At 24.5% G+C, this 21,091-nt stretch overlaps 1 protein-coding gene across 5 annotated transcripts in view; it reads left to right on the top strand.

Moving 5' to 3' along the window:
• The window catches only part of LOC117168299 (diacylglycerol kinase eta), a 71,246-nt gene that overhangs the window by 9,633 nt on the left and 40,522 nt on the right, over positions 1-21,091 (top strand). For 2 of the 5 annotated variants that reach the window (XM_033353838.1, XM_033353842.1), the window contains exons 4-11: positions 1,956-2,047; positions 7,400-7,530; positions 7,616-7,808; positions 12,332-12,434; positions 15,671-15,993; positions 20,199-20,516; positions 20,607-20,701; positions 20,788-21,004. In XM_033353838.1, coding sequence (XP_033209729.1) covers positions 1,956-2,047; positions 7,400-7,530; positions 7,616-7,808; positions 12,332-12,434; positions 15,671-15,993; positions 20,199-20,516; positions 20,607-20,701; positions 20,788-21,004 — 1,472 coding nt within the window. Of the gene's footprint in view, positions 1-1,955; positions 2,048-7,399; positions 7,531-7,615; positions 7,809-12,331; positions 12,435-15,417; positions 15,421-15,670; positions 15,994-20,198; positions 20,517-20,606; positions 20,702-20,787; positions 21,005-21,091 lie in introns of all 5 variants that reach the window. The other 3 variants (XM_033353840.1, XM_033353841.1, XM_033353839.1) reach the window with 2 other exon arrangements.

The raw sequence follows: 21,091 nt of genomic DNA on the forward strand, positions 1-21,091 counted from the left end.
AGTTTCGAAGAACATGTTTTTTTGACTCATATTTATTTTTTCGATTTACGATTGGACCGTAAGACATAAAGAATTTGAAATCTACGATTTGAAATCAAGAAAATAAATCTTATTGGCTAAAGATGTATCTTTTTGTTAGGCATAAAATCCAACTGTTCCACTTGAAGGTTCATAATTTTAGATAAAAATGTATCATTTTTCACTGAAAATTAATTTTTTCAACTGAAAATTTAACCGTTCCATTTTGAATACTGCATAATTTTAATTAAAAATTAATTTTTTACTTTAAACTTTCATTTCATGTCTGAAAATTTAATAATTAAATTTTTGGTTTAAAAATATTCTTTTTCGGTTGAAAATTCGTCTCTTTTAGTTAAACATTTATTTTCTTGACTGAAAACGTAATCCTTTAGATTTTTTGTGACAATTTATCTTTTTTAGTCTATTTTGTTTTTGTTGAAAGTTCAACTATTTCAGTTGAAGGTTCATCGTTTCAGTTGAAAACTCTTTTTTTCAATTCAAATATTCCAGTTAAGGATTCATAATTTTAGTTAAAAATTCATCAGTTAAGATGAATGTATTTCGTTGAACACTTGTATTTTTTGGTAGAAAATTAATCTTTTTGTTTGAAAATTATTCTTTCAGTTTCAAAATTAATCTCATTGTTTGAAAATTCACCTTTAAGATTAAAAATATAAGTATTTGTTGTTAAACATTCATAATTTAGTTGAAAATTCATCTGTTTGGTCTAAAATTCCACTATTCTAGTTGAAGATTCATAATTTTATTTTGAAAATTTATTTATTTTGCCATTTTTTTCTCTGTTGTGTTAAAAGCTGTTTAGAATGAACGTAGTTAAGAACACGTTAGAATATTTCGTAGGAAGGGGTAAAATCTTATTATATTATTTTGTATTTTGAACCAAGAAAATATTTTCGTGTTAAATAAAAAACCAAAAAGAACGAATTGCCATCAAAATAGTTGAAACATCAATCAAAACAGACTAATTGTCAACCAAACATTTCCATTTTTAGCCGAATAGTTAAATTTTCATACACTAAGATGAATTTGCAGTACAGAAGAATAATTTTCTACCAGAAAATATAAATTTTCAACAAATTAAATAAATGCTCAAGTAAATAATTTGTACCCGAGAATATGAATTAACAACAAAAAAGATTATTTACGAACAATCAGTGAAATTTTCAAGAAAATACTTAAATTTTAATATTTTAAAAATTGCTAAAAAATAAATAAACGAATTTTCAACTAAAAATATGAATGTCCAACAAAAAAATTAACTTTTAAGAAACTAATTCAACTTTTAACCAAGGACTTCAATTTTCAACCTAAAAAGTTGAATTATTAACAAAGAATGTAATAGTTAATATTTCAACAAAAAAAGTTACATTTTCAACAAAAAATAGAATTTTCTATAAAAATGTGAAATTTTCAACCCCCAAAAAATGAATTTCCAACTAAAATTATGAATCTTCAACCACAAAATATCTCTTTTAAAAAATTAGTTCAGGATTCATCCAAGCAGTTGAATTTTCATTTTTCAACCTAAAAATATGAATTTTTAACGAGAAATGTATATGTATAATAATAAAAAATAAAGAAACAGTTGGATTTAACCATAAAAACGGATTTTTAACAAAATACTTAAATCCTCAACTAAAAGAGATTATTTTTTAACCAAAATAGTGAAAATTTCTACAGAAAGAAATGACTTTTCAAAAATGTTTTTAAAAAAGTAGCACATTCAACCAACGATCAATTATGTAGTTAAAAAAAGTATGACTTTACAACATTTTTCATTGCTTAAAATATTATGTTAGAAAACTGGTTTTACAAAATAAAGCTTTAAATTGACACTTTTTTTATCTCTGAAGCGAGTCCGAGGTCTAAAATTCAATATTGAAAATATTGTCTAAAGTTTTTATTTCTTACAGATTATTTCGATGCCCCATCAGTGGATGGAAGGTAACTTGCCAGTATCCTCGAAATGTACCATATGTGACAAAACGTGTGGTTCAGTTTTAAGGTAAGTCGAATTTAATTAATTTAATTTTAATTGTATTTCATTGATTATTTTTAGACTTCACGTTCTTTCTCCTATTCCTATATTTTCCCCTTTTTCATAAATTCATCTTTTTCCCTCAAATACAAAATATATGAATAGAAGCCAGTAAGAAAATCCAACTATTTTCAGTTTATAATTCATCTCTTTTGGTTCAAATTTTTACTTTTTGTTTGAAACTTCAATTACTTTCTGGAAACTTTAACTATTCTCTTGAAACTTCAACTATTTTTGTTAAAAAGTCATCTTTCATGGTCGCATATTTCACTGTATTTTTGAGCATTCGTCACTTATAGAAAATTATTAATTTTTTGTTAAATCGAAAATTCTTTTTTTTTATGTGAAATATTTGAAAATTCATCTCTTTACTTGAAAATTGAAATTTAGTTAAAAATTCATATATTTTGGTAAAAATGTCATCTTTTGGATTAAGAATTCAACTTTGTAGTTGAAAATTACACTTGTTTGGTCGGGAATCTAACTATTTTGTTTAAACTTCGTTGTGTGTGGTTGAAAATTTTAATATTTGGTTGGAAGATGAACTATGTTGTTAAAAAATCATCTTTTTTTGCTGATCAACTAATCAAAATTAAAAAACATCTTTTTGTTTCAAAATTGAAAATTGGTTTAAAAGTCTTTGCTTTTAGTATAAATTTGATTTTTTGTTGTTATTAAAAATGCAAATGTTTGATTGAAAGCTAATCTGTTGTAGTGCAGTATTCAACTATTTCGTTTGAAATTCGAATTTTTTTTATTGAGAATAAATGTTTTTAACTAAAAATTTAACTTTTCAACTTTTGGGTAAAAATTGATCTTTTTCTTGTTTGAAACTCGTCTATTTTATTGAAAATCAATGCATTTTGTTAAAAATTCGTCTTTGTGGTAGGTAATTAATCATTTTAGTTGAAAATTAAACCTTTCTTTTAATTCATCTGCTTTGGTTGATTTTTAATTTTATTTAAAAATGCAAGTGGTTAAAAATGAAACTGATTTTTCGCTATTTTTTTATAGATAAAATTTTAATTAATTTAACTGAAAACTTAACTTTTTGTTTTAAAATTCATGTATTTTGTTGATAATATGTCTTCATGTTAAATTAAAAAATTGAACTCTTCTGTTGAAAATTGGTCTTTTTGGTTTAAAAATTCATCGATTTTGGTTGAAAATGCTTGGTTAAACATAAATCTCATGGGTGCAAAATTTCACTATTTTGTTGACATTTTTTATTTTAATTTTTTTTTTAAATACATCTTTTTTGTTGAAAATTAAACTATTTGGTTTAAAAAGTTTATCTAATTTGATTGAAATTTTCATCCTTTTGGTTAAAATTCCACAATTTTGGTGGAAAATTCAACTAGTTGTTAGAAAATTAATTTTTTTGTTAACAATTCAACTGTTTTCTGGCAAAGTCGTATTTTTTATTTCAAAATTTGGTTTAAAACAATTCTTAATCGAAAATTCAACTCTTCTGTTGAAAATTCATCGATTCTGGTTAAAAATGCAACTGTTAAGTTGATTAATTTTTTTAGTTAACGTAAGAATTAAACTAGTTTTTAGAAAATTCGTCTTTTTCAGTTGAAGATTCATAATCTTAGTTGAAAATTCATTTCTTTTGTTAATAATGTAATTAAGATTCGTCTCTGGTTGAAAAATAATTATTCTCTTACAAATTTTTTTTTAATTCATTTTTTTTTTAAAGTGTATCTATTTTGGTATTAGTTTAGTCTTTTCTGGTTAAAATTACTACTATTTGGTTTTAAATTAGTCTGTCTTGGTTACAGATTCAATTAGTTGAAAATTCGTCCTTTCTGCTTGAAAAATAAACTATGTCTTTGGTTTAAAATCGAACTACATTGTTCAAAATTGATTTTTTTGTTAAAGATTGAACGTTTTAGTTAAAAAGTCATCTCCTTGGCTGAAAATAGAAATGAATTTTTTTCTTTTCGAGTTTTTTTTCATTGAAAATCAATTTTTTAAATCAAAATTCAACTATTTGAATAATAATTAAAGTATTTATTTAAAAATTTGTGTATTTGTTGCTAATTTGGATTTTTCAGTAAAAATTTCGACAATTTTCGTCGAAAATGAAACTCTTATTAAAAATTCTCTTTTTGGTTTGAAAAATCATCTGTTTTGGTAGAAATGACATCCCTTTTGATTAAAAATGCAAATTTTCGTTGTAAATTCTTTTTTTCGTGTTTCAAAAACACTCATTTTCTATAATATTCGCTTTTTTAGATTCATAATTCAACTCTTTTGTTAAAAATGCATGTTTTTAAGTTGAAAATTCAAGAATTTTGTTCAAAATTCGATATCAGGGTGGCCACTTGGCCGGGAAACCGAGAAGTGCCCGGGAATTTTATTGATCGGGAAAATCCCGGAAAATGACAGAGAATTCAATTTCCAAACAAAAATTTTTATTTAGAAATTAAACTAGTTGTTTGAAATTTTATGCACTTTTTGATAAATTTGCCATTTGTAGAAAGTTAATCTTTACAGTTGAAAATTAATTCCTTCAGCTGAAAATATAAATGTCCATTTTTGGTTAAAAAATTATGTTTCCTTTTTCGAAATTCAACAACTTTGTTGAAAATCCACATATTTTGTTGAAAATCGATTTTTGTTAGAGTTAAAAGTTCAAGTTTCACAGTTAAATATTTATCATTTTAATTAGAAATTCAGTTTTTTGGTTGAAAAATGAGCTATTCGATTGAAAACTTGTTTTTTCTTTGGATAAAAAAGAGTTTTTTGACGAAAATGTAATTATTTTGTTGAAAATTTGTTTATTTTTTGGTTGAAAATTATTTTGCTTTCAAACAAAAAATTTAATTATTATTCTAGTTTTATATTCCATGATTTTAGATTAAAATTAATCTCTTTGGTTGAACATTAATTTTTTTCTGCTAAAAATTTAATTATTCAATTTTTGGTTGAAAAATGATCTTTTTTAGTTGGAAATACATATTTTTTGGTAGAAATTAATCTTTTTGTTTGAAAATTCTGCCGATTAGTGGAACATTAGTTTTTGCAACATAAATTTTGATGATTTCAATTTTGATTGACAATTTATCTTTTTTAGTCAAACTTAATGTTTTGTTGTTCAAAATGTAACTATTTCAGTTGAAGATTTATTGTATTAGTTGAATATTAATCTTTTTTGTTTAAAATTCAACTATTCCAATTAAAGATTTACAATTTTAGTTGAAAATCCATCACGTTGTTTGAAAGTATAACTATTTTTTAAAGTTAGTTTTTCATTAATGAAAGTTAGTTTTTTCTTGTGGAGAGTAATTTTTTAACCAAAAATTTAACTTATTCCAATTGAATATTCCATATTTTTAACAGAAAGTTCTTCTACTTGGCTGAACATTAGTTTTAGGAATTCAAAATTTAATTATTTTAGTTTTGATTGAAAATTAATATTAGTTGAAAATTAATATTTTTGGTTTAAAATTCAACTATTCCAGTTGAAGATTCATCATTTTAATTGAAAATTTATCAGTTTGGTTGAAAATTGAATTATTTTCTTGAAAATGCGTTTTTTTTGTTCAAAATTAATGTTTTCAATTAAAAATTTAACTATTACATTTTTTGTTGGAAACTGATATTTTCTAGTGGAAAATTTAAGTATTTGTTTGAAAATTAATTTATTTTGTAATTTTTTCTCTGTTGTGTTAAATGATTCGTTAACTTTTCGTTTGAAAATTCCACTCTTTTTTTAAGTTTGTCTTTTTTATTTTAAAGTTGACCTGTTTTAGCAGAAATTAAATATTTTTTTGATGGAAATGCAACTGTTACAACAAAATGTTAAAAAAATTCGTCTTTTTGGACTGAAAATTCAATTTTTTTTTGTAATAAAAAATTCTTCTGCCTTAAGATAAATTTCACATTCTTTGATAAAAATGAAAAATTGCAAATCGTTCTTCTTTGCTTGATAATTAATTTGTTTAAAACATTTGGTTGAATCGCTTTGTTAAAAAATCCATTTTTTTTTTGTTAAAGATTTATGTTTTAAGTTGAAAAGTTATCTCGTTGGTTTAAAGTTCAATTATCTTGTTGAAAATTAAACTACTTGGGTCAAAGTTAAACTACATAGTGAAATTTTTCTTTATTTATGGCTTATGCCTGGTTGAAAATTTAACTGTTTAGTGGAAAATATTTCTTTTTTTTTTTGGTTTAGAATTCATATTTAAACGGAAAATGTAACTTTTCCGTTTCTTTTAAATTGATATTTTTTAGTTAAAAATTTGCGTTTTTTTTTTGTTATAGAAAATAATTTTTTAGTTTTAAATTTCCTTTTTTTGCGTAAAGATGCATCAGTTTTGTGATAAATCAATTTTTTGTTGAAAAGTCATATTTTTTGTTTGAAAATTGAATTTTTGTTAAAAAAATTTGTCTTGTGGTTTGAAGATTCAATAATTTAGATAAACTTTCATTTTTTTTTACTAAAAAATATTTATCTGTTGGAACTTCGTCTTTTGGGTTTTAAAATTCTTTTTTTTTGTTGCATAAATTTTATTCTTTTTTATTAAAATATAAACTATAACACATTTTCGTTGGCAATTTGTCTTTTTAGGTTGAATATTCAACTATTATGTTAAAAATTTAATTATTTTGTTGAAAATTACAGTATTTTATTAAAGAGTAATCTTTTAAAGTAGAAAACACTTTTTTTTGTTTAAAATAATTTAAGACATTTGAAAATTTTAAATTTGTACATGAAACACTGTTTTGTTCCACTCATAAAATATTCTGTGGTAAAAATATCATAAGATCAAAATGCTGGTATTTGAGTATTAATGATTTTAAATGAAAAATCAGATGAATAATCAGAGAATTTTAAAAATGTCACGCGTCTAAATTTTCCGGGAGTATGTCTGAGCTAGAAAATAATTTACATTTAACCGTTGATATAACCCGAACAAAAAAAAAATGTTAACGATCATAAATTCTTTTAAATTCTCGGGAATTTAAGAACTCTAAATGAACGCCATGAATTAAAATAAATGTTTGGGTTTAGCGACAAGTATGAATATGTTACTTTTAGTTGACCGGAAAATTTGAAATCGTCTGCCAAATCGACACCCTGAATAAATTTCGACTTGAAATCTTAAAGCATTTAAAGAGTTTGATGAAGGATTAAATTCATTATCTAAATTAATTTAATTAAGAAGAATTTTCTCCCCTTTAATTCTCTTTTTTTTTATAAATCACACTATTTTTCCTCATTTAAGAGAATCTCGGTCTGTAATTAATTTTTTAGTTACACACTGAGTTTAGGTTTAGATTTTGATTTAAATTCCCCGTTTTGTTTAGACTGCAAGACTGGAGATGTTTATGGTGTAGAGCCACTGTCCACACAGCATGTAGACCTGCCATGTCTGATAGATGTCCCTTAGGACCAGGAAAACTTAGTGTGGTGCCTCCCACTGCATTGCATAGCATAGGTAACTCTCATTAAATAGAATACAGAGTATTCCCCTCACTTCCTTTTTCCCATATCTGATTACCAACTATCGTAAATTTAAGTAGAGGGCATATTTGTTTACGAACCAGGTAGCGACGAAGCCTGGGAAGCGGTAAGGCCAATAGGATGCAGTCCACTTTTGGTATTCGTTAACAGCAAATCTGGTGACAATCAGGGCATTAAATTCCTCAGGAGGTTCAAACAGTTGCTGAATCCTGCCCAAGTTTTCGATCTCATCCAAGGAGGTCCTGGTCCGGGGTAATTTCTCATTCTTATAATACTATATGTCGATTTTTTTTTACTTATTACAGGGTGTCTACCCTACCTGGAAAACCTGGAATTGTTAGATAATTTTTATGTGTCTGAGACACCAGCGCATTTCAGGACATTTTTTTTAAGTCGGAATTTTTTTCAGAGCGTGCTAATTTTTTTTATATATGGAATACAAAATTGAATAACAATTATTCTTAATTTTTATTAGTAGCTTTATATTAGTGTATGCAAGTGTTTACGTAAGAAAAAATTATGATTTACAAATGCTATCTATGGTTTCTCATATTTTTTCTTAAGAAATTACAAATTTCTGCAAATAATTATGAATCAATACAATTCTCTACAAAATCTACAATTCTAAAATGAAGATTCAGTTTTTAATCATTTTCACTAAGTTTTTGCGACAAATTTCTACAAAGTTTAATTGAAAAATCAGGAAATCCCATTAAAAATTCTTAGATGTGTTTAGAAATTTTTTACAGAAATGCATAAAAGTTTTCGTAAAAATTCATGTAAATTATTTTTATTTATGTATTGAGTGCGTGCTTAATTTTGGTTTAATTGTAATATAAAATTGAATAACAATGATTCTTCATGTTTAAAAGTAGCTTTATATTATTGTATTTAATCGTTTTGTTGATAGTTCGCTTTTTTGGTTTAAAATTCATTTTTTAACTTGAAATTTAATTTCTATTTTGGTTGAAAATGGATCGTTTTCAGTTAAAAATTTAAGTATCTGATTGAAAATTCATATATTTTGTTGAAAATGCGCTCTTTTTGATTGCAAATTAATCTTCTTGATTAGAAATTCATCCTTTTGCTTGAAAATTTAACAGTTTATTTGCAATTTTTTTTCTCTTTTCAGAGGAACCTTTCATAGCTGAAAGTTCAACTCATTTTCAAAAGTCATCTTTATTGTTTGGTTTTTTGTTTAATATTCATCATTTTAATTGAAAATTCATCCCTTTAATTAAAAAAATGAGCTATATTGTTCCAAATTATTTTTTTTTGCGGCTAAAAATTCTTTTTTTCGTACTGAAAATTGAATTATTCCAGTTGAAACTTTCACTATTTTGTTGAAATATTTTTTTTTTCTTTTGAAATTTGATTTTTTCAAATTAAACATATAACTATTTCAGTTGAACATTCTATCCCTTTAGTTAAAACTTCATCTCTTCGATTTTACGTTAATTTTTTTTCCAAAAATTTAACTATTCAATTTTTTGTTGAAAAATTGTGTTTTTTAGTTGAAAATTCGTCTTTTTGGTAGAAATTTAATGTTCTTGGTTAAAAATTCATATTTTTAGTTAAAAATTCAATTATTCTAGTTAGAGATTCTTAATGTTACTTGCAATTTCATCTTTTTAGATTAAAATTGAACTATTCCAGTTGAAGATTCATAATTTTAGTTGAAAATTGAACTACTCCATTTTTTGTTGAAAACTAAACTTTTTAGTTCAAAACTCAACTGCTTAGTTGAGAATGTATGTATTTGGTATAAAATTAACATTCTTTTTTGAAAATTCATCTTTTTAGTTGAAAATTAAAGCATTCCAGTTAAACATCCATCATCTTAGTTTGAAACTAATATTTTTGTTTGAAAATAAAACTACTTGGTTGAAAATTAAACTCTTTTGTTAGAAATTTATCTTTTGAATTTTAAATGTATCTATCTCAGTTTAATATTGATGCTTTTAGTTGAAAATTCATCACTTTGGTCGAAAATTGGTTTGTTTTTTGTGTGGAAAATTGGGGTTTTCAACTAAAAATATAACTGATACTTTTTTGGTTTAAAACTGATCTTTTTTAGTCCAAAATTCAACTATTTGTTTGAGAATTCTTCTTTTTTTAGTTGTAAATTAAACTGTTTACTTTAGAATTCATGTATTTCGTTGAAAAACTACTCTTTTTGGTTGAAACTTCAACTATATTGTGAAAAATTTATCAATCTTGTTGAAATTGAAATATTTTATATTAAAAAGTTAGGAATTTGCAGTGGAATAAATCAAATTTAATATAATGTACACATTAATTTTTCCTAAATATGCACTGAATTTGAAGTATAAGAAGCTGAAAAAAAATGTATTTGAATTATTATTCAAATTCATGAACTTCAGGAACAAATTCAATGAATGATTAATTATGTTTTTAGTATTATTTAATTAATCGATGGTTGATAATATATCTAAGAATATCTTGTAATATAATTAATATATTTAAAAATACGAAATATTCAAATGGTTCTTTACTAAAAAATTATCCTTGGGAAAAATCTTGAATTGTCAAACAGTTTTTTCCAGGATTTGAGTAGACACCCTGTGTTAAGTGAGCGCTGGATCAAGAAACCAGAATTCTTTCAGTTTTGAGTTTAAAAAAAACATTTCAATTAATATTTTATGTGAGTGGTCTATTGGAATAATAATATTTAATCTACTAGAAAATTTTAACAAGTTTTTTTTTAAGTTCCGACAACCGTAGAACAGTGAAGGAATGTTTAAACAATCAATATTATTGAATAACTATACATAACCAACATTTATTACTTACAAAATCTATCCTTAATTTCTCATACTTTTTATTAAAAAATTCCAAATTTATGCAAATAATTATGAATCAATACAATTCTCTACGAAAACAAAAGAAATATTTTATAGAAAATTACGAATTTCTAGAACAAAAATAATGACGAAATGATATTTTTTAAGGAAATGAAAATAGAAAAATCTACGATTCCAAAATCAAGATTCAGTTTTTAATAATTTTTAATAGGTTTTTGTATGAAGTTATGAATTTCTACAAAGTATAATTGAAAAATCAAGAGATTGCATTAAAAATTCTTATATATTTTTAGAAATTTTTACAGAAATTCATAAAAGTTTTCATAAAAATTCATTAAAAATATTTTCACTAGAGAATGTGAAGAACTTTTCAATAATTATTGGATTTTAGACAATTCCATAATTTTTCAAAGTTTTCCAAGACTTTAAAAAATATAAATGGTGTTTCCTGATTTACAGGTCGTCTTAAAGTAAAATCCAGGTCAAAATTTTAATAAGTCTAGTTAGTTGTGTTCAATATCAACACATTTTACTAGCTGCAAACTAATTGATCAATAATTTCTTTTGCAATTATTAATCAATGCAAAATTATGCAAAATTCCGCAAGTTTTAGGGTTTTTCATTTAAATTTCTGTAATTTTGATGAGTTTAAAATTTCGTCAATTTGGAAGATTTTGAACTGAGAACTTTTGATATTTGAAATCCTGAAAATCATTACAATTTCAGGCATTTTATTTATACGTCTTAAAAATTGAAGAATTTTAAATTGAAAATCATTCCAATGGATGAATATTCAGTTGCGAATTTTCGAAATTGTAAAACTTAAAAATTAAAGAGTTTTTAATTTTGAAAATTTACAAATAAAAATTATGCAAATTTTACGTTTTATAATGAAAAATTCGGTCATTTTGATAAATTTTATTCGAAATTTCTTCAGTTTAAGATTCGGAATTAAATACTTGACTTTTCATTTCCAAAATCACCAATTTTGTCCAAATTTAGGAATTTCTATTTATACGCCTTTAAAATTCAAGAGTTTTTAATTGTAAATCTTTGAAATTGAAGAATTAAAAATTGAATATCATTGAAATTGAAAATTTTTATATTTTAATGTAAAGAAATTGTGATGATTTTCGTTCGAAATGTCTCTAGTTTCGAATTACAAATTTGACATTTGGTCTTCAAAATCCTTCAAATTTAGGAATTTGTTTTTATATATCATTAAAATTACTGCTTTTTTAATTTTAGGTTTACAAAATTTTAGATCTCTAAATTGAAATTCTTTAAAATTGAAGTGTTTTTAGTTTTGACAATTTACATATGAAAATTATGCAATTTTTAAGTTTTTTATTTAAAAATTCTGTAATTTTCATGTTTGATATTCAAAATTTCTTTAATTTGAGTTTTACAACGGACAACGTGACTTTTAATTTCCAAATTCACCAAATTTACCTAAATTTCAGAAATTTTTTATTCATACTTCTTCAAAATTAAAAACAGTTTTTAATTGAAAAATTTTTTAATTGAAATGAAAAATCGTTAAAATTTTTAAAATTTTATTTATACATATTTAAAATATAAATCTTAAAAATTGAACTTAAAAAAACATTCAAAATTAAAGGACTTGTAATAATAGCAATTCTTTAAGATAGATCTATTTCTGATATTTGAATAAATGGTACAGAGTACTGAAAGGTGTTTTAAATTAAAATTATGAAATTAAATAAAATTCGTATTGAATAGAATTTACAGGATTAGAAAAAAAGTTGACATGGACATTTTTTAAAATAGACAACTTGAAAAAATCATGGAAGTATAAAACCACATTTACGTATCAACCCTGTTAACAAATAATATTTCACCTCATTGTGTCTAAATTGTTAATAAATTATTCATTGTTAATTAAAAGAAAAACAAGGAAAAAGATTTCTATTTATAAATTGTAAACAGGCTGAGACTTTTTCGACATTTCGACCCATTCCGGATTTTGGTATGCAGTGGAGATGGGTCAGTCGGTTGGGTTCTTTCAGAGATTGATCGGTTAGGAATGCACGTGAGTAATTTCAGGAATCCAATCTCGTTTTTCTGCTTCACTCCTGACTGCGTTTTTTCATTTTCTATTTTTCCTTCTTTTTGACTTTTCATTTATTTCTTCGAACTAACTACTTGTCACAAAATTTTCGTTTTCTTTCAACAGTCTTCGATCTTTCTGATCACTTTCTCACCAGATTTCTCCTCAGAGTTTTTTTATTTTCAATCTTCTTCTCTGTCTTGATATTAAGAGGGTGGCCGCTGGTCAGGGAAAACCTGGAAATCAGGTTAAAGTCAGGGACTTTTAGTGCTTTTTCAGATAAAGTGACTATTGAATTCAGGTCTATATACCTATTTCTGAATTTTCTTGAATTCTTTTGAAATTTTTTAAGATATTTTAATCGATTTTAAAAATTAGTAGAGATTCCAACAATTTTACGATATTATATAAAAATATAAAATAGGAATCCTAAAATATTTCGAATTCTTTGAAATTTTTTGAAACTTTTTAAAGATTCTTAAAATTACTTAGAATTTTTTTTAATATCCTTAAATACTTAAAATTACTTGGGATCCTATTAAATTCCACGAAATATTTCAAACTTTTGAAATCGTTTGCAATCCCTTCAAACTTTTTAATCTATTAAAAATTTCTTGGGATTTTTTAAAACACACAAAAATATTTCAAATCCTTTGGAATCTTTTGAATCTCTTGCAACTTTTTAAAGACCTTGAAAATTCCTTGGAAGTTTTAATAATATCTTCAAATCTTTAAAATGTATTCAAAAATTCTTGGATTCTTCCAAAATACCCTGAAATATTTCAATATTTCAGGGTATTTTGGAAGAATCCAAGAATTTCAATATTTCAGGGTATTTTGGAAGAATCCAAGAATTTTTGAATACATTTTAAAGATTTGAAGATATTATTAAAACTTCCAAGGAATTTTCAAGGTCTTTAAAAAGTTTCAAGAGATTCAAAAGATTCCAAAGGATTTGAAATATTTTTGTGTGTTTTAAAAAATCCCAAGAAATTTTTAATAGATTAAAAAGTTTGAAGGAATTGCAAACGATTTCAAAAGTTTGAAATATTTCGTGGAATTTAATAGGATCCCAAGTAATTTTAAGTATTTAAGGATATTAAACAAAATTCTAAGTAATTTTAAGAATCTTTAAAAAGTTTCAAAAAATTTCAAAGAATTCGAAATATTTTAGGATTCCTATTTTAAACAATTTTATCATGTTTCCGTATATTTCAATGATTTTGTGGGACTTTAAAAGATAGGATTTTCAAATATTTAAAGGCATTACCAAAGGTTTTAAAAATCTTTGAATATTATAAAAGATTTTAAGGAATTTTCACTTGATTTCAATAGCTTCAAGGGATTTCAAAGGATTTTGAGTGTTCAAGGAATTTTTAAAAGTTTAAGAAAATTTAAAAGAGTTTCAAACAATTTAAATAATAGGCATTACAAAATAGTTTAAAGGTTTAAAAGTATTTTATAAACTTTCAAAGGATTTTTAAGAGCCTTAAAAAGTTCCAATGGATTTCGAAAGATTTTAATAATTTGTAGATATTTCAAAGGATTTGGAATATTTTAGGGTACTTCAAAAAATTGTAAGACATTTTCTAAAGATTTGAAAATTTTAAAGGAATTTTCCAAAAATATTAATGCTTTTAAGGGATTTGAAGAGATCTCAAAATATTTTAATCAATTATCCAGGATTTCAGGAAATAATAGATTTCATGTAATTTCATGAGATTTTATGATATTTTACTGGATTTCCAAGAATCGAGGGTTTTTTCTAATTGGTTTTAACAATTCGAAGAGATTTTTTATTTTTTCAAAGTATTTCAAAAAATTTTCCAGGATTACAGAAAATATCAGATTTCATGCAATTTCACAGGGTTTTATAATATTTTAATTATTTAATGGATTGAAATATTTTTAATATTTCAAGATATAGCCTAACGTTTTTGGATATTTTAAGATTCCAAAGCATTTTTAAGAGCTTTAAAAAGTTTCAACGGATTTTAAGATTTTAAATATTTGAGGAAATTTAAAAAGATTCCATGGAATTTTTAATTTATTTCAATAATTTGAAGGGATCTCAAACGATTTGAAATATTTGAAAGTATTTTGAAAAATTCCAAGGCATTTTTAAGAAATTTAAACAATTTCAAGTGATTTCCAAGAATTTGAAAATTTTTAAAGAATTGGAAAATTTTTCATGCACTTTTAAAGAATTTCCTATAAGTTCGGAAAATATGGAACGATTTTACAGAACCTGTAAGGTTTGAAGATATTTTAAAAGATTCCAAGAGATTTTGTCAGATTTCCGTGAATTTGAATGATTTTAGGGGTTCTTAAAAGTGCTCAAATTATGTTAGTAAATTTTCCAGGTTTTCAGAAAATATCAGATTTGATCAAATTTCACGTGATTTTATCATGTTTTTATTAATTGCATTGAATTGTTCTCATTTTCTTTAAATCCCTCTAAATTCACTTCAATTTTACTGTAATTAACAGACTTTTTTTTAAAAAAATTTAATTCTTATGAAATATTTTGAGCACAATTTGAATTATTTACTTAATTTTAAAATTTAAATTAATTTGATTATTTATTAGAATTTTCATCATTAACTCTGAAAATCTTAATACATTTTAAATTTATAAATTCAAATTTAAAAATGTTCTATTTCATTTATAGAAGATTCTTGATTAAAAACGATACAAGATTAGAATTTAGGTCTTTAAATATTAATGATCATGGAAATTTTAAAATTAGCCAGGGAAAAATCAGAGAAAGGTCAGCGAATTTTCCAAATTAATTTTTGCGGCCACCCATCATTAATCAATTAAGCTTGACTGTGCACGAATTTTTATTTCAGTCTTGTCGGATTTTTTACAGCATGGTGTGTCTCTCTTTTTATTTTATTTCAGGTACAATCGATGTCTGAGCTTTACATCTCTTTAGTTGCACTAAAGTTATCTATGTTTCTAGGCGGTAAGTTGCCAAAGAATGCGGCAGATCTTTTTATCCCACGCTTTTAAGTTCTGGTGGAAGGTTTATTTTCTCAGTTGATTTTTCGTTCCTTCATCGAAAGTCAGGATCGATTTCGTTTTCTCTTTGATTGCTTTCGATGTCGAATATGGTTTGGTTCTGTGCGTTCACTTTTCCTAATTCTTGGAATTTCTTTCGAGTTTTTTTATATTATTTGTTTGTTTTTTTTTTTTTAATGAAAATTCTGATGCAGAAGCAATGCCAAGTTGGAGTGCTGCCTTTGGGGACAGGAAATGATCTGGCACGAGTTTTAGGATGGGGAGCATCTTGCGATGACGACACACACTTGCCACAACTTTTAGAGAAATATGAAAAGGCTGGAACAAAAATGCTGGATCGTTGGAGTGTTATGGCTTTTGAAAGAACCATATCTCTGCCTTGCCGAAAATCATCCATGAGCCAAGATAATTCTCCTTTGAATTCTTCTTTAGTGCAAGAATACGAGGAAATTATTATTACACATATTGCCAATATCCTGCAAGCCAACCAGGAGAGTGTAATTATAGCTAATGCGAAGTAAGTTTTTAAGAAATTGCGAAAATAAAACAAAACCAGGGTGGTACAGTTTTAAAAGAATTTCCAAGAAATTTAAATAATTTTTAAGAATTTGAAAATAAATCGTGAAAGTTTAATGAAATTTATATTTAATGAAATTTAAAGAGGTTTCATGGCATTTCAATAAATTTGCAGTGTTTGCTGGACCGGGAATTTTATAAAGGCGGGGAAAATCGGTGAAATAATTGAGTGCATTTATTTTTTGACCGGAAATTTTACACATTTTTTTTTTTAAACTCTGTCTAACTTACATTTTAACCGTTTTCTAAATAATTAGTTAAATTGTTCTCTTTTTCAATTATGATGTCATTCCAGTTTAGATCTTTAATTTTTAAGTACACATTTTAATTTTAAAAACTTTTAAATGCAAATTTGAAGATTTTAAGCATTAAAAAGTATAAGCTTTTAAATTCAAAAATTTTTCTATAAAAAAAAAACTTTTTTAGCTGATACACTGTGAATATAAATTAATTAATTATTTGTAAAATTGAAGTGTACTGTAAGATTTTAAAAGTGAATAATAATTGATTTTTCAAGACGATTCAGAATCAGTTCACAATTTTATAATATCCAGCCAGATTGAAACTTTATCAACTATTTTCAGTTTAAAAGTAACTTCAAAATTATATATGAACAATTAAAGGCTATTATTAAATTTCAAATATTATTTTAGTATACAAAATTCCATTTTTAAGGCACTTAATTTGAAATTTTTTAATTAAGATAAATAACAATTACTTAACATTTAGGAATATCTGACTGAATATTTTTATCTTCTTCAATTATGATATCATTCGGTTTGGAATGCGTAATTCAAAAAAAATCTTTCACTTTCGAAATTTTCCATTTTAAATTAAAAATTTTTAAGCGCACATTTTAATTCCAAGAATTAAAAAATGAAGATTTAAAGAATTAAAAATTAAAAGCATTTAAATTTAAAAGTTTTTATAAAAAACCTTTCTAGTTGATCAAATGTGAGTATGAATTAATTAGTGTGGTGTAAAATTGAATTGTACTTCAAGATTTTAAACGTGAATAATAATTGATTTTGCAAGACGATTCGGAATCAGTTCACAATTTTAGAATATCCAGCCCGATTGAAACTTTATAAACTATTTTCTATTTTAAAATAGCTCCAAAATAATATATTCATAATTAAAGGCTTTTATTAAATTTTAAATATTATTTCAGTCTAAAATATTCCATTCTGAAACGATTCAATATGAAATTTTTTAATGAAGAAAAAGAACAATTACTCAATATTTTTAAATATTTGACTTTTCGTTTAAAATCAGTACTTGGAAATTAAAGATTAAAAACTAAACAAAGAAATTAAACTTTGAACGTTACAATTTTAATTTTTCTATATAAAAAAATTTAATTTTTAATTCAAATTGTTGAATTTTTATGTATAAATAGAAATTGAACACTTATTATTCTTTGAAAACATTCTATTAAATTTTTGAAAAAATTCAAAATTAATTACAAATTGGAAATGGCCTCAAATAATTTAAACAAAGTGTACGTGTACCGACAAAATCCGGTTATTTGTACCAAAATTTCTATGCAAATAGGCCATGGCCTCATTTAAAATCAAATATACATCGAATTTGGCAGATTTCGAACAAAAAATGTTGAAGCTTTTTAAGAATTTCAAAAGACTTCAGAAGAATAAAAAACGTTTCCTAGGAAAATTGAAAATGATTCTTTATTTTGAAAAATTAACTTTCAGAATTATTTAAAAAGATTTGCAAAAATATCAAAAATGGATGTGAAAGATTTTGAGGAAACTTTTTGTATTTTTCAGGAAAAAAAAATATTATGAAACATTCTAATCATTTAAAAAGATATTAAGAAGTTCTGAGAAAATTTTAAAAACATTTAAAAATCAAAAAAAAATTAAATAGAAACACCGTGTAAATATTTCAAGATTTTAAAATAAAATTTTTAAGCATTTTAAGGATTTTGAAACTATTTAGAAGCAAAATAATTTAAATTTTAATTTAAAAAGTTTTCAGTTCATAAAAAAAATTAAATCGTTCAATTTTTAATATTTCTAGCTTACAATTGCTTTAAATTTTATAATTTTGAAAAATTTAAATTCATTTATTGATTCTCTAATTTAGAGTATTGAAAATCATAACGTGGGTTTATATTTTTGGTACTAAATGTTAATCTTTGAACTCTATAATTTATAAAAGTTAAAAAAATTTTATTTGGCAGTTCAACTGCATTCAATTTTAAATTGTTTATCTGAAAAGTTTTATTGGCTTCCATTTTATATGTGTAAATTATCGAGAATTTATATACAAAATTTTCGAATTAAAAACCTTTTAAACTTCAGTTTTAAAAACTTAAAATTCAAGAGTTCCACTTTTGAGTGCTTTAATTTGCAGATCTGTTTTTATCGCATCAAATAGAAAAAAATGTTGACTCTAGAGTTGGATTTTTTTAATTTTATTGAAATGACCAGGAATTTTTTTCTTACATTAAAAGGGCTACCCTGAGTTTTAAATTAATTTTGAATAAATAAAGAGAACTCCATCATTTGAAGGGATTCCCAAGGATTTTGCAGATTTTAAGATGTTTTTTAAAATTTCAAAGAATGGTAAAAAACGTTAAAAAGTTTCAAGGGATTTTAAAGAATTTTAATGGATTTGAAATATTTCAGGATATTTTTAAAGATTTAAAAGGGATTTAAACGTGAGGTTTTTAAGAATTTCGGAAGATATTCACAAGAATTGAGAGATTTCGTATGGTTTCAAATATTTTCAAATATCTCAAGTGTCACAATTTTAAAGAATGTTGATGATTTTAGGGTATTTAGAAATATTTCAAAGGATTTATAAGATTTTGGATTATTTTGAGAAATTTCCAAGAGTTTTAAAGAACTTTAAAAAGTTTCAAAAGGTTTTAAAGGATTGTCAATATTTTATGGTGTTTTAAAAGATTACAAAGAATTTCGAATGCATTTCAAAGGATTTGAACAATTTTAGGGTTTTTTAAAAATCTTATAGTACTAATAAGTGCTCTAAAAACTGTGAAGGGACTTCAAAATATTTTAAAGGATTCGAAATATTTTAGGACAATTTAAAATATTCCAAAGAATTTTTAAAGATTTTTGGATATATTTGAAACTTTCAAGGAATTTTGAAGAGGTTTAAAAAATTTCAAGAGATTCGAAGGCATTTTTAAGTGATTTAAAAAATGTGAAGGGATTTCCAAGAATTTTAATAATTTCAGATTTCAAATGATATCTGATTTCAAAGGATTTCAATGGTTTTTATGAGATCTTAGAAGGTTTCAAGGTGTTTTAATCAATTCTCGAGGATTTCATGAAATATCATTAGATTTTATGTAAACTTGCGGGATTTTATAATATTTTAATGGATTTCAAAGAATTTATTCACAAGCAGTGATAGACTTCGTTAGTTTTCAAATATTTGAATAGTTTTTCAAATGCTTTTTTTTTTTAATTAATTTACAATTCAACCTAAATTTTTATTAATTTTTCGTGAATTCTATTCCATTCTTATGAATTCTTTATAAATTCAACCAATTCTACTCAATTTAATTGTTGTTTTTTAGTGTTTGTTTAATTCATCTTAAAGTTTTTTAAACTCACCTTGAATTCTCAGGGATTCAATTAAATAATTTTTAATTCCCTTGAATTTTTAAAAATTTATTTCAATCTCACTGAATTAAAACAATTTTTTCATATTTTTGAATTGCTTTTAATTCACATGAATTTTTAAGAATTTCATCGAATTCTTCTGATTTTCTTTAAATTTACTCTAATTTTATTAAAATCATGGAATTTTCGTGTTTATTTTTTGTGTTTTATAACTTATTTGAATTCTTACGAATTTAACTTGAATTGTTTTGAAGACTAATGAAACAAATATTGTTGAATTCTTTTTAATTCAAAAGAACATTAGTCACATTCTTAAAAATTAATAAATTAAAACTTAAAATTGATTTATTCCTGTTGAAAATATCATATATTAAGAATTTTATAATATTAAAATCTTGTTCCTTAAATAATAATGGACAGGGAAAATGAAACATCAGTCAGGGAAATTCAGGCAATTTTTCGAATGAAGTTTTGCGGCAACCCTCTAAAATTTGGTTAGGAAATTGGAATTAAAAGAGCCAATTTTTTGCAGAATATTGTGTGAGACAGTGAAGGATTTTACGACGCGTGTTATCGATATTAGTTTCAATTCAGGGGACCAACAATTAGCAGAAAAATGTGATATTGTCCAGCAGAAGTTGAACTCGTTGATTAAAGTTTTTCAATATGAAGATAATAGTTATCTGGATACTGACGACGAGGCAGATTTTAACAGCTTCCGATCTGAAAACATTCCATCTCCGGATCACCAAGAGAAAGGTGTTTTAGAAAAAACAGAAAAGGACATAACTAATCAGAAACGGGTCCGTAAAAGAAAAGATTTTATGGACAAGGATGTTTTATTTTCTAGGTACTTTTAGTTTTTATCTAATTATTGATACTATCTTAGATAAAGGGATTAACAGTTGTTGTTTTTTTTTTTTGGTTTTTTTTTTAACAGGGCGAATAGTTTGAAAAGGGCTATTCGGAATTTCGCGGAATTCACAGAGCTTGCTAATGAGGAACAGAACAGAAAACGCAACCTAATGAATTTCGGTAATGTAGCAAAACTCGAAGTCTAGAAAAATGAGAATTGTTTGCAAATAAGTGAAATTTATTATTGACGAAATATTAATTTTCAGATAAGAAGTCGCAATTGGATCTTCCTTTGGTGGCGACTGTTCATTCACTTCACAGCAGTACAGATTCTTCCTTGTGTTCTAGTCCAACTCCTAATTTAGCCTCTCTCAGTCCAATGCCAGATTTGAGAAGAGATTCTCAACCCGACGAAATGCTAACTTTGCCTGCTCCCGATGGCTTTGCTGATAGCAGAAGAAACAGTTCTAATATGCATCCAGTGTACGTGATAAGTATTAACATTTTTAAATTTTATTTTCAGTCAAGAAAATTAGTTTAAAAAAAATTATAAAGTTTTAACAAAACGAA

This window comes from Belonocnema kinseyi, chromosome 2 (genome assembly GCF_010883055.1).
Source record: "Belonocnema kinseyi isolate 2016_QV_RU_SX_M_011 chromosome 2, B_treatae_v1, whole genome shotgun sequence".
NCBI classification, from domain to species: Eukaryota; Metazoa; Arthropoda; class Insecta; order Hymenoptera; family Cynipidae; genus Belonocnema; species Belonocnema kinseyi.